We start from the raw sequence: 14,120 nt of genomic DNA, 5'->3' as shown, positions 1-14,120 counted from the left end.
TAACTAATCTAGGAGCTGCATGTTTGAGCTTTATCTCCACTCATGCCTCACAGTTAACCTCATTCCTCTCTGTAAGGATTTAATACTCAGCAGAAGCTTGATTCACATCATGTAACATGACATGATTCATATGGTCTGATGACTGCAGCTCCTTTGACTGGGTGCACCGAACACTCATGAGAAACATCAGTGTGTTTACTGGCTAAAAAACCTGGAGCCCTGTGGCAGCACTGGGGATGCTCCCATTACAGGCTCTGACAGCCACACATTATGACTAATATCCCTCTGCCTGCTGTGCAGTGACAGCTTGATTGCACTTGTACCAAAGGAGAGTCGTTCAGTGACTGCAGCTGTAAAGTACAGTATATTTCCAATATCAGATTCAAACTTAGAACGTAAGAATGAAAATGATTTCAATATGTATCTGAACGCTGTTGCAATAACGTACTCCGTAACGCTCCTGGAGTTAATTTCACATAATTGACGTCTGTGTTGTGAAGTGAAACAGTGCCCTCTATTGGCAAAAGCTACTGCTACAGTACATCAGACAGGATTCAGTGTTCGATTTAATGATCGATTGAGGTTCTGACATTTTCAAAGCGATTGCAAACAGGGTTTGTTGTGATGAAAATACGACGACCATCCGTAATTTCCTTCAATGAGACGTCAAGTTTCATTGCAGAAACTGAATTTGGCCGAACATTCAGCAAATCACCAAACAATTAAGTCAAAATTATCTATATGAACAGCAGACTGATGTACTTTTATGACTAAAAAATTAGTAAAAACAGGAGGTTAAAACATATATCCTGTGAGAATTTACTTTTTTCAGTCAATTTTTTTTGCAAAAGCCCTTCTAAAAGAAAACAGAACAAAGAAACTCATACAGAAATCTTGAGAGTAAGTAAATGACAATCATTTTTGAGTGAGCGATCCCTTTTTTAATAATAGGCCTTTGTCGTGCATTGTTAATGAGCGACAGCTCTCAAAATCAGCTAGAGCCAGCAGACACCACCATAAACTGAGTCTGTATCACTCGTTTCTCACAGGGCCCATAAGGGAAAATCAATTTGAGCTTATCAAGAGGACACGTCTGACCTCTAGCAGTCCTTGTTCACTCACACACACACAGCTGGGCTCTACATTAACACCACCAATATCCTCTGCTGAAAAACTGTAGCGCACAATATCCATCACTCTGTACCATTCATGAGATTTAAATGACTTTTTGATGGGCACATGGGAACTATGTTTTTATAACTTTAATACAGTAATTTAGAAATCATTCTAGGTATGCTTTAAGAAAGCACTACCGTTTAACTGTAGAAACATGAAATTAGTCAATGTTTTTGAGGGTTCAATACATGAATACTGGAAGGATAAAGTGAAAGGCAATATGGGATTTGTAGTTTTTAAGGGGCTTTCTGAAGAGTTTATTATCTGTCCAACATAGCAAGTCCATAAATACATTTGGCACAAAGCTATTGTCATACTGCTATGTTCTTAAATCCAACCACAGCACACATCAACTAGAACATCTTGAAATCATCTTTTGAAGAGATGCTTCCACAGGAAGTTCTCAAAGCATTTGTACAGGAAAACAAGTCCTCTCTAGCTTCAATCTTATCACACCATGGGAAATGAGGATAGACATAGGAAGACCATAATAAGAACACATTTTAGTCTTTCCTCTTCTTCAGTATTCTCGATCCAGAGCGTGCTCCTTTCTTGGCCCCTCTGACCATTCCTTTGAACTGGCCTTGGAGTTTGGCCTTTTTCCTGTTAAAGGTACAAGCAATGTTTGATCAGCTGCATCACTCATTTAAGTAGGACACATGTAAATACAGGCTTTGATCCTTACCTGCGGTTGAGCTGGGCTTTCTTCAATGGTACATACGCATATGGGTCACACTTGCCTGCTTTCTTAACATCACCTTTTCCCTTCTGCAACAAACAGAGATGTTTAGCAGACATTCATTTTATCTTAGTTACTAAAAATGTTCTGATGAAAATGGCTCTTCACTTCTAACCTTAGATTTATACTCCGTCCCAAACTCTGGTCTTCTATCCAGAGGCCTGTGTATTCCAATGCCACCAGCTGAGGAGTTCAAAGAATCGCAATGTACCATAATATTAGAATCATTTCTTGGGCATAGTACCATAGTAATAGCTTTATTTTAATAGTTTTTTAACACAAGTACCATGGTAATTCCACTACATTCTTTGGAGTATCTTGGAATGCAATGGTATTAATATAGTTGACATTGAGTTGAGTGATACAATCAAGTCTAAGAAACTGTCTGATTAGGGATTCAGTGAATCTGAAAGTCTGTGTGTGTAATTTTGCACATCTGTACACTATACTGTATACATCCATACTATATTATTGGTAAAGGAAAGTTAACATGCACAAGATGGAATTGAACGTCAAAAATTTTGTTGTCCTACCTTTGTATTTCATTGTAGGTTTGACATCCATATCATCATCTAGATCATCATGCATTTTCCTCTTTGGATTCTTCTTCTGTTCAACAGGGACAGAGAGAAACTAACATCACACACCGCAAAACCTTTCTGTATACTTCCCAATTCTGTCAAAGGAAGTGAAATACATAAACACCTACAGTTTTGATTCCAGCCTCTTCAAGTACATCATCCATCTCAGCATCTGAAGAGAGATATGGATATGATTGCACTGTGGTTTATTACAATTATAAATGTGAGTAATACATTTAAACAAAGATGATTATGTCCCACCTTTTGCTTTATAATCATCATCCTCCTCCTCTTCTTTGATGATCAGCCTTCCATCGGATGTCATCCTGAATCCATGCTCTGTTTTGATGGCCTTTTTTAGATTAGGGTTGGTGGCTAGATATACCGGGAAATAAAAATAAGCAATATATGCACAGATATATGAATGTACTTCATCAATTTGAGTTGATCATGATTGAATCTAAATGGACATATCTAAAGAGCTCTTACCCAAAACTCTCTGCGCTGCTTTTGGATCAAGGAAGTTGAGTGGTTCATCAGATACGCCTTCCTTTAACCAGGCCTGGCCTTTTTTCATTGGCTTCTTCTGACCCTTTTTAGGTTTCTCATCTTCATCCGAGTCAGAGTCAGTCTCGGCCAGAATGTCCTCAATACTGCAGAGACACAAATAAAAGTAAACATCTACTCTCTGAAGTACATCCTGCTCAGCACCGTCAACTAAGCTTTAAAATAAAAATAAAACTATTATTAAAGCAAACTGCTTTGGAAACATTGTACCTCTCTTCTTTCACTTTTGGCTTCTCATCCTCAGTGTCTGATCCGTCCTCTTCCGTCTTGATCACGAGTTTGCGTCTCTTATTCCTGGCCTCTGTTTTACGGATGTTCACTAGAATCTTGTGTTGATCAGCTGGCAACATGCTTTTGACCAGCTCAAATCTGAACACATTTTACATTACAATTATACAAAGACACAAAAGGGGAAAAATGCATTAAGAAATAAAGGACCAAGTGATCAGGTTTGATAAGCTGCTAAACATACCCAAATTTCCTAATCAACTTGGTGTAAATGTTCTTAAGTTTCACCCGAAAATGTCTTCGCATATCATTCATATTGCTGATGCCTTCCATCTGCAAGATGATAGGGGAAAAAATGTAACACGGTCACTTTAATAACAGACACCTCTCACACTTTTTAAATGTTGAAATACGAACTTGAAAACACTCTCTTCTTCACTTACAATAACAGCAATATGGCTGGCTAAAACCTTGACATCCATAGAAAAGAGCAAGACTTTTAGGAAACCCAGAGAGGCTTTGACGACGTCTCGTGTCCTGCTCGAAAGCAGAAGACACACATTTTGCAGCAGCAGCTCCAGTGAGGACACGGCAATGGAATCTGCACATAAAGACCAGACAACAATTTTGCTTAAAGATTATAAACATTTATTGATTCTTTACAACCCATGCATCACATTTTCTCAAGAAAAGGAGTTGTGCTTCCCCATAAAATTAAAAACAGAGCAAGGCTAGTAGTTTGATTGTTCACCAGGGGAACGAACCAGCAAAAATAGCTCAAAAGTAGTGTTTCAAACTTATTTTTAAAGTAAGAATGGACATGTCTGCAGCTATTTGTAACTTTAACGTGCAATGCTTCCGGTCACGTGCCCATTACGCTGCTTTATACACAATGATGACAATTTGTCATCATTTTAATTAATCAAACACTCTGGTTTGTAGTGCAAATAGTTATTCTTCTAGTTATTTACCTATAGCAGCAAATGAACTGGAAGTATTGCACATTCAAAGAAAATAGCTTACTTCCATCTTGCAAATTAAGGTGGATAGCAGAAGTCACTCTTACCTTTATAATGGAACACTAGTCTTGTTAAAGCCAGAACTGTGCAGGTGATCATCGTTACAGAGCTAGTTAGACCAATAAACACATGGCCTAAATACTCATTTATGGCATCTGAAAACATATGATTATAAAAGAAATTATTTCAGCTCATTGCTCAGCAAGATACATCTTAATAATGCAAATTAATTAATTAAAAAGGTTTTATTCTCACCTTTTAGGTTCCCACAAAACCTTACAAATGCATTTCCAATCTCAACTAGAAGAGAGTAGGCATTTTTGCGGGCACCAATAGACATTTCCTTAGTGCAAAGAATGACCTAAACACATTAAAAGCCCCAATATTAAAACTTTCATAAAGCATAACACTCTAATTTAACACTGTGCTCTATACAAGACAAACCTCAGGAAGCAGAGCTGTAATAAAGTCACTGTGTTCTTCATTCAGCTGCTTCACTATGTGAATCAGACACTTGAGCCTAGGCTGAAAAGTGTCAAAAAAGCACCACATATTAATCAGTTACACATTCTGTGTGTAAATATAATTACTTGGTGTTTTTCACAGTTCTCACCCGTTTGGAAGATGAGGCCGCTGTCGTCAGGCTGTCCATCAGCATTGTTTTCAGCTGCTCGAGATTCTGCAGAACAAAAGCCTTACAAGATGCACTCTCTCCTCCACAAATTTCCTCCAGCACACGGTAGGCTTTCTTCTGGATGCGAGAATCCTTGCTCTATATACATAGACAAATATTACAGGAAGTACACTCATAACACAAGAGTGAAAATATGTTTTAAAATAGTAAGAGGAAGATTCCAACCTCAACAAAAGGTTTAATCAAACTGAATGTCTGGGTCATGGACGCTTCATCTGCAAACGGAGCCATTGCCACAATCAAGTCGATAACTGCAAGCCTACAAAATAAGAGCCACTTATTTTCCAAAGCAAGATGTAAATTAAGGTGCCATTCCACTGAAACATAGCACTTTTTAGGCTGATAGTCCAACCACAAAAATAGTCTCAAATTATGCATTTTTCAGGTTTTCATCTAGGTCTCTACCCTTTTCTAAGCATCTCAAAGATCTGTTGAACATATCTAGAGCCTTGTAAATAAAGACAATAAAGGTGTGGAGCTGTATTACCGTGTGAACTCAGAGTTGTCTGCACTGTTGAGTCTCTCTGATGCTTTCTGCAGAAATGTGCACACCATCTGAACCAATTGGAACAAATATTCAGAACCAGCAATAAGGGCAATGGCACAATAAATACAGTATATGCAGACTGCAAGATATTTGCAGCTCATTTGTAACATCTAGGGGAAACGGCAATAAAGTTATTCTTGCTATGACGCAATTAATTTGTTAATATGGTCAATTTATTACCGCCTGTTCTGTAATGCTCAGGTAGACCCTGATTGTGTCCAGGACAGCCATTCTAGCAGACGCCATCTCTCCAGGTTTCGGCTGCTGACTGTAGACATTAAATAGGATTGGAAGGAAGTTCTTGGAAAATCGTTGCAATTCTGCCTTTTCCTCCTCTGCAGATGACCCAGAATAAAAAAAAATGCATTTAATATACAATCATAAATCTCAATGAGCAGTCATCAGAGAAAATATAGCCACAGAAATGGAGAAGAAAAAAAAAACAGCTGACCTGTTTCACAGCTCTTGTTGATAAGAGTCCGCAAGGCCTGGCAGATGCACAGACGGAGGTCAGGGCGGTCATTCAGGGCCATACCCAGAGACCGAGCAATGCCCTTAAACGCTGCCAACAGATCGGTGGGTTTAGTGCAGAACCCAGGTAACATGGTCCAAATCTGGAAAAACACATTACACCTTTAAAGCACTGGGAAAATAAGTCAAATAGATGATCCTTTCCACTAAATGACAATCCAAATGTTTCTATATATGTAATAAGGATCAGTGGGAGAAAACAGTATATACAGTATTCAAGAGAGCATGAAAAAAAAATTATATAATAAATTAATAAATTAAAATTTTTGTGGGAAGTATCCCTTTAAATGCAGCCACTGCATACATAGCAACAGTCAAAATGATCAGCCATTGTTTGTCAAAATATTTAGCGTACCTGCATCTGTAGAGTCTGATACACTTTAGCCATCAATTTCTGTCCTGACTGCTCCAGTTCATCAGCTGAAATATCAGAGATCGACATTTGCATACATCAACATGTAATTACGGACACCACATGACATTTCAACATGTAAACCAATGTGTGTGTGTGTGTGTGCGTGTGACCGATACATACCTGTCTGTTTAAGTTTGTTTGCCAGAGGCAAAAAGTATGAGGTGAAGTAAGCCAACTGAGTGTTTTTCACATTATCTCTTAAGACTGGGATCAGCCAGCTTTGCGGGAACTCCAGGTCATCACTGCAAAAAAACAAACATTTCACAGCATTAATAAACAAATTTTTAATTCAAAAGACTGAGATGCACCAGCAAAGTAACTCACTCTGTTCCAGTGATGAGGAGGGGCACAGCTTTCAGGACCACCTCTGGGCCCATGCTCTCCACCGCACTGCCCACAGCCAGATCCAGCTCTCCAGAGAAGGGGAACTGAGGGGTGGCCCGCAGGTCACTGAGAGACTGCAGACTCTGAGGATCACACACACACATCTGTGAGTAAACTATAAATTACTTAGAAACTCACAAACTACAGAATATACTGTATTTCAGTCAACCTTTATCATAATAGGATGAGCCTGTTTTCCTGCAGCTCGGTAGAAACAGCCCAAGATCTGCAGCACAAACGGCCAAGAGGCATGAAAACGATAGGACAATCCTTCCTCCACGATACTGAAAGAGACAGAAATTAGACTTTAGCAAGACCATGCTCTAGAAAAGGATGGCATTATGAAAGATGAAAGTCACAGGTAGCTCACTGAAACATCTTTATGATGCAAGCCCCATTTCCAGCTGATGTGTTTGGTAAAACGGATCCGATCTCAGCCATTTGCGGAGCCACACACTCATTTAAAAGAGTCTGGATGGAGAAGGGAAAAGTAGCTCTTTTAAACATACAAGAACAATAAGAAATCAAATTTCTAACAAATAACAATACATTGCTGATACACAAGTCGTGACAAACCTTCAGAGTCTGAGTCGCAGCAGAGACTACTTGTGTGTGTGGAGACAGAAGACACGACATGGTGACAGAGAAGAGGCGAGGAAGATGACCGATACTCAGGGAGCTCTGTAAACTAGAGGCCAAAAATTATGTAATGACCAAGATTCCTCACAAAGGCAGCAAACAAAAGACTCAGTGCTGAAAAAGGTCTACCTGGAAAGATGAACATGGGCTTTTTCCATTACAGCAAGCCATGCTAGTAAAGGCTGCAGATCATTCTCACTTGGAACATAGTCATATAGAGCCTAGAAAAAAGGTGTTGAAAGACGTGTCAATCTACAAATTGGGATTTAGTTTTAATATATTTTTACATGAATGTGTATTAAATTATTTCCAAAAGTCTATTCTCTTCATTTCATAGCTTTTCTCTTGGTTACACTGCTTCCAGCTGTGTATGTTTATATTAGAGCTTTTATCCAATTATATTTCAGCAATCCTGTTGCCAGGGTCAAAGAAATCTGCCTTAAGGCCTTCAGAATCAACAGTGCAGGCGTCTGTTAGCTTAAATCAATGGCAATGATACCATTGCTTTAACCAATCAGATTTTGAGTTGGCAACACCAGGGCCATCTCCACAGAGGAACATTAAAACACATCTATACACTTTTCTTCATCGTCTTGTATGAATTATTTTAATGTTACTTGCTCACTTTCCTAGTAAAGCTGTGCTAAGCAGTATTTTCCTCCCGCAGTGCGCTGGCAGACCGGCGGGGAGACTCATGAAGACGAAATAAAGCAGTAAGAGAACATTCAATTGTTAGGTCAACTTTAAAACACATGTAATCACCTTATTTGTTTTATACCTATTGCTATCTGTAAGGTATAAATGCATTTGGGTGAATAAATGTCTGTAAGAACATCGGATGGACTGTATTTGTGTCATTTTGTTAGGTTAATGCTTCAGCTACAGATGATGTTGCGCAATTGTTAATTGGGTTTCTTTCTTTAGTAATGGCATTCATTCTCGCTACACAAGTCTGTTATGTAGTGCCCTGTTATACTGCATTACTGTGTAATATTTATGGTTTCTATAGCCATGGCATCATTATGATGGTATGAAGAGATGGATTAATTCATGTAGGACGCCACTGAAGGCCTAGGAGTAAAATGCACGGCCCGCCACTGGTGTTTAGTGATTATCATACTCACTGTGATGATCTGTGCATTCAGTTCTGCAGACATGCTGGCAGGACTAGGCTTGCTGCTGAAGAGCTTGTGGAAAGCCTGCATTGCATTTGCTGTTACCAGCTTCAGAGAAACAGAGGCAGGTGTTAAGAATTGACAAGTCAATGAAAACAGATTGATCGATTTTAAATGAAAATGAAAATGTATGTCTTAAACTGCTCTCTTACCACATGGCTCAGGGTCATCACACGGAGAAGGGTCTCACAGCAAGATTTTACAGAGCTCAGAGGAAAAACAGACAGCAGGTCTTTTAGAAGACCAAGCATGTGCAGAGTGGTAGTGTCTTCTTTGCTGCCTTGAGACGGATAGAAAGATAATCACTCAATCAGTAAGCAAAAAATTATTTCATTCTGTAAAATATAAGGGAAAAAAAACAGATTTGACTCCACTAAGTGTAATGGACACTAGGTGGTGCTATTGGACATTTTTTGCTGCACAACTGCCTACACAATAACTAAATGCAGTTTGATTTTCAACATTAAATTGTATGTTTTATCCAAAACTAAAATGCTTTTGAAAAATAAAATTATTAATTTACACACTTAGAGGATTAGTTCCACCAAAAATGAACTAGCAGTGAGGTATCAACGTAGAATGGCTGTGTGAAAAGATCAAGGAACTACTCATCTGTCCTTTACTTGCATTCTTCACAGAAATACATTGTTGCCGATTTTCCTCATTTTATTTATTTTTTTTAATTCTTTAGTGGTAGCCTCAGATGCTGGATAATTTCACCTGTTATCAAAAGCAGGTGTTATTGCTGAGTTTACTGACCTCCTGACTGCTCCAATTCTTTGCAGCAGAATTTGGCTGTGGTGGCTGCTGCTGGGTGATGGACCGGGGCATTATCAGAGAACATGAAGTCGCTGTAATGAAGGACTGCGCAAATACCCTGCTGCGCAGCTTTTCGCACCTGCAACACACGGACAATCATTATTCAGAAACCTCAAATAATCATAGTCAGTCACTCTGCAATGCGAGTACAAAAATAGTGTTTCCATAATATAACAACTAGTGGTGGATAGAATGATTAAAATCTTAAATGGCACAAAAGGAATATCAACGGTAACATTCCAACTCTGAGCGAATGGGAATCAAACAGACAGACCTTTGGTTTAGAGTGCACTGTGAAGCTCAAAAGCCCATGGTAAATCTGTAAAGTTGAAGGGTAACTCCAGACGGACAGATCCTGTTTACGCAGCAAAGTCGCTAGACAGCATACGATCTGCAAATTAATATGGCAGTGAATAGCATAGCAGCAATTAGAATATAAAAGTGCAAAATAATGACACAAAGCACACTTCCTCCTCAAATCACAATCTCATTAGGTACATTTCCCCTCTGGTGGTCTTCAGCCATTTTAGATTTAAAAAAACAAAAATCAATCAGGGGCTTTAGAAAAGACTAAATGGTCTTTATAAAGTCACAATTTAAAGTCACAAATTAATAAGAATAGGAAAAATACATTGCAGTACTTTGAGGCACAATTTACAATTCAGCCAAGACATAGTCTTTGAAAATATCTAATCTACCTTCCATGCATTACATTTTAAATACCTTTGATTTATTATCAACTTGAATATTGTATTAATTGAAAATTGAATCCTTTCCTAAAATATTAGAGGTGAAAATTGTCTAGCACCATGAAATCCTCTCAAAATACAAAAACAATATGACTGAAACTAAATACAGCCCATTCATTTCATTAAAGGGGTCATATGATGCTTTTTTAAAGATCATTATTATGTGTATTTGGTGTAACAGAATATGTTGACATGCTTTAATGTTCAAAAAACACATTATTTTTCAAATACTGTACATTATTGTAGGTCCTCTATGCCCCGCCTCTCTCAAACGCTTCGTTTTCTACAAAGTCCCTCCTTCCGACAAGCGCCATCTGCTCTGATTGGCCAGCTGACCCAGTGCATTGTGATTGGCCGAATTGTGATTGTCTCTCTCTCTCTCTCTCTCACACACACACACATGCACACGCGCGCGCACACACACACACACGACGCGCAAAACTCCGCATTTGAACAGTCAATAGCAAATACTTAAACTAATAACAAAACAGTAGCTGATTCAGAAGCGCCAGATTGTCATAGCAAAGTCAGAATGACCTCCTCTCCTAGGTTCACGAAACGGTCGTCCATAAAATGCATTGCTGTTCTGTTGTAAGTAATCTTAAAGATTCCTAAATGCATCTACTTTCTGGAAGACCAAATAAAGTGCTTTTGCTTTCGCCTAGAAACACACAGCGTCTCCCTGACATGCTGCTTCAACACTAACTGCGGTTACTGAAACCACGCCTTCTTTCTTTGCGTGAACATTTGGGCGGCATTACGCAAATATTTCCACAAGAAAAACTCATCTACATCTTGAATGGCCCGAGGGCAAGTAAATTCAGCAATTTCATTTTTGGGTGAACTTTTCCTTTAACAATATTCTAGTAATAATAGCTTATGGTGTAGCTCTCTGGCCATCAAACTGAATACGTACCTCTTTATGTGCTGCAGAGTTTGACTCCCAGTAGCGCTGTACTTTTCTAAAAGTGAGGTTGGAGCAGTCCGACAGTCCACTAAGAAAAGTCCCAGAGGTTTTCTCTGTCAGGGCTTTATCTTCCATGGCATCTCCTGCTTCCATGGCATCGCTGCTTCTCTGCAGAGATCCTGCCTGAAGCTCATTGTGGAGTTTCAAGGCATCTACTGTCAGATCACTTTTTTCTGTTTAAACATAGACAGAGGTCTGGTGAATCTCAAGTTCACATCAACCAGACCATCTAAACACATTGTTATGACATACTAGTCACGAATACAGTCAAAACATCGGCAGTCCAACTAACCGTCTGAAATTAAAAAGATACTATGATTTAAACTACTTTTCAATAAACCCGAAATTAAATTAGTCGCCGCTCTCCAAATTAGGGTTGGGTATTGTTTGTTTTGTTTTTTTTGATACCGGTGCCAAATCGATACTTTTAAAACAGTTTCGGTGCCTAAACAGTGCCTGAACGGATACTTATTAAAGAATAGAGAATGCTAGTGTTAGAGGCTCTTTTTTCTTTATAAATAAAACAAGTAGTTAGAATAGAAATAGAATAGAGAGTGCAAATGTTAGAGGATCAAGTTTTTTAATAAAAAAAAAACAAGCAGATAAAATTAGAAGTAGCATTAGAATAGAGAGTGCTAGAGTTAGAGGGTCAAATGAAGATGAAAGAGATGTGTTTTCAGCCGTTTCTTGAAAATATTAAGGACTCAGCTGCTTGGATTGAGCTGGGCAGGTCATTCCACCAGGAGGGAACAGTTAATGTAGAAGTCCATGAAAGTTTTATCATAGGTAGAATGCTAAATGTTTCAATACAAGCATTTCAGTCAAATGTAATTTATGCAATATTTCAAACCTTTAACCCACTTGGGAAAATCAACCCATGGCAACAGTTTAAAAGTAGCCCAATTCTGTGTAAAAAACAGACTTGGCAACTCTGCATCCAACAAGAGCTACCGGAGTCGGCTTTGACTGATCACAGGTCGAGAATAAGGAGAGATGACTGACAAGACCATGCTGGAGTATTTGCTGCTCCACACATCCTGAGCTCATTAACACACATCTGATCTCGTAAGATGTGCTCCCTTTACACAGAGTGCTGTGTGATCGCGAAATCGAAAGTGAAAGTAAACCGTGCAAACGCTCATTCAAAAATATTTAAATACTCCGCATCCTGAGAGCGGCTCCCTGATGCGCCAAACTTATATACAATATTAGAATGTTTAAAGGAGTGGACACGAAAATCGCGGGAGCGAAACATGTTGCGGGAGCAGGCGGCAATGGTCAGAGATTCAGTGGGAGCAAGATTAAGAAAACAGCCGAATCCCGGACATTTTGGGCAATTAAGAAATCCCTGCCCCGGACGCATTTTCGTAGGTCCAAAAGAGGACATGTCCGGGGAAAAGAGGACGTATGGTCACCCTAATTTATAATCTATTGCTAATCGATGTATTCTTTTTAAAGTAGCATATGGAACGGGAGGTTTAGCATTAGGCATTTTAATTTAAGCATGTTTAGCTTAGTTAACGGAAGGCTACGTGCTGCCATCAGAGCAAGTGTAACTTAATTACTGCATTCACGCGCTCCTCGGATGCTCTCATTTCCCGAGTTGTGCTCTTAAGTCGGAATGTGAAAACAACATGGACACTCGTTACCACAAAGATGTGTTGGATTTGTATTATTAGAGCTTTTCGACTTGAGTTCACGTGCATTTTCTCAGTCGGGAAATTATTTTCCATGTGCGGTGCCAGTGATGCTTCTTACGTCCGTATCGGAGAACCGGAGGAAATATTTCAATCGATCGTTCAAGCATGGCACCGATATCTGCGTTCTGATTCGGTTCTAGTACATACCGGTTACATAGGTACCGGTGCCACATTGGTACCGGGTTTCGGTACCCAACCCTACTCCAAATGAACCAAGCATGATTTTTTTTTAGCTTATTTACGAAGTTCGACCAGCTAACGTTACCCACGTGTTGTCAGACAGGCCAAAGTCTTACCAGAGGGACGGCTGAAATATCGACTTCTCGCGGCCTTTCGATAGCGACTTGTCTCCGGATTGGAGTCACTACTGTGCCCCTTCTTCCATCGCCTGATTTTCTGGGCTGTTCCGGATCGAAGTTTTCCGGACTTCACCATTTTAGCAGGTGAAAATCTTTACAGTGCTGCCGTCACGCTTGCTCTCCAGTCTGCTCTGCGTGTCGCGCTTAGGCTTGCGTCATCAGAGGGCGTCTTCTTTGGTGGGGGTCGCATATCGCCATCTACTGAGCATTACAAAAATAAACTCACGAGTTGCTTTTATGTTCCTGTCACACTGTTCCTAATTGAACTTTGAACCGTTTTAATTATTATTCCTGCTCCTCGACCACTATGTAAGAGATTAATTTAAAATGAACGGTAACCTGAAATTTCTAATTCTTTCACATTTAAGAGATAGCATTTAAGTTCTACCGTCTCAACTTCCAAAAATTCACCACATACAATTAAAGACCATTTTGTCTACTTTTTCATTTCCCTTAATTCCAACATGGGCTGGCACTCATATCAAATATACTATACTAGTTTCAATTTGCTTCATCTTGTATATTATTAAAATATCAAAAGATCAAAGGTTTCCACTTACTCACACATGACAGGACATATGATAAGCTGACATTAGGAAAATAAACCAGAGTTTGTCAGTCAGACATATATCTTTGTATGCTGTTTATTAAAATATGGTGTTAAAAATAAACCTTTCTCTGGTATTTACACTGACACACATTCTGACATTTCATCACATCATATTAAATTAATCCTCTCTGTGGTGATTGGCATTATGCCACAAATGATGTTAACAGAATTTCTCTTGTATTCACTAAAGACAATTCGTAAATGAAGCCAGTCAGCCTTTC

At 39.1% G+C, this 14,120-nt stretch overlaps 1 protein-coding gene across 1 annotated transcript; it reads right to left on the bottom strand.

Annotated features, from left to right (window-relative positions):
* Positions 1 to 1,505: 1,505 nt before the first annotated feature.
* Positions 1,506 to 13,477, bottom strand: rrp12 (ribosomal RNA processing 12 homolog). Its single transcript, XM_016276905.1, has 31 exons — positions 13,227 to 13,477; positions 11,180 to 11,403; positions 9,789 to 9,905; positions 9,455 to 9,593; positions 8,848 to 8,975; positions 8,645 to 8,743; positions 7,650 to 7,741; positions 7,458 to 7,569; positions 7,252 to 7,352; positions 7,051 to 7,165; positions 6,822 to 6,964; positions 6,618 to 6,739; positions 6,438 to 6,502; positions 6,003 to 6,165; positions 5,732 to 5,886; positions 5,492 to 5,559; positions 5,170 to 5,263; positions 4,924 to 5,082; positions 4,755 to 4,835; positions 4,566 to 4,671; positions 4,358 to 4,465; positions 3,735 to 3,892; positions 3,536 to 3,624; positions 3,274 to 3,432; positions 2,986 to 3,149; positions 2,758 to 2,871; positions 2,625 to 2,668; positions 2,449 to 2,524; positions 2,031 to 2,098; positions 1,862 to 1,944; positions 1,506 to 1,779 (listed from the first exon to the last, which is right to left on the bottom strand). The coding sequence occupies exons 1-31, from the start codon at positions 13,363 to 13,365 to the stop codon at positions 1,680 to 1,682; spliced, it is 3,585 nt and encodes a 1,194-aa protein (XP_016132391.1). The 5' UTR covers positions 13,366 to 13,477; the 3' UTR covers positions 1,506 to 1,679.
* Positions 13,478 to 14,120: the final 643 nt, after the last annotated feature.

This window comes from Sinocyclocheilus grahami, unplaced genomic scaffold, assembly GCF_001515645.1.
Source record: "Sinocyclocheilus grahami isolate Dianchi unplaced genomic scaffold, SAMN03320097.WGS_v1.1 scaffold106.1, whole genome shotgun sequence".
Classification (NCBI taxonomy): Eukaryota; Metazoa; Chordata; class Actinopteri; order Cypriniformes; family Cyprinidae; genus Sinocyclocheilus; species Sinocyclocheilus grahami.
The sequence above is the reverse complement of the archived record's forward strand: the minus strand, read 5'-3'. Positions and strand labels throughout refer to the sequence as shown.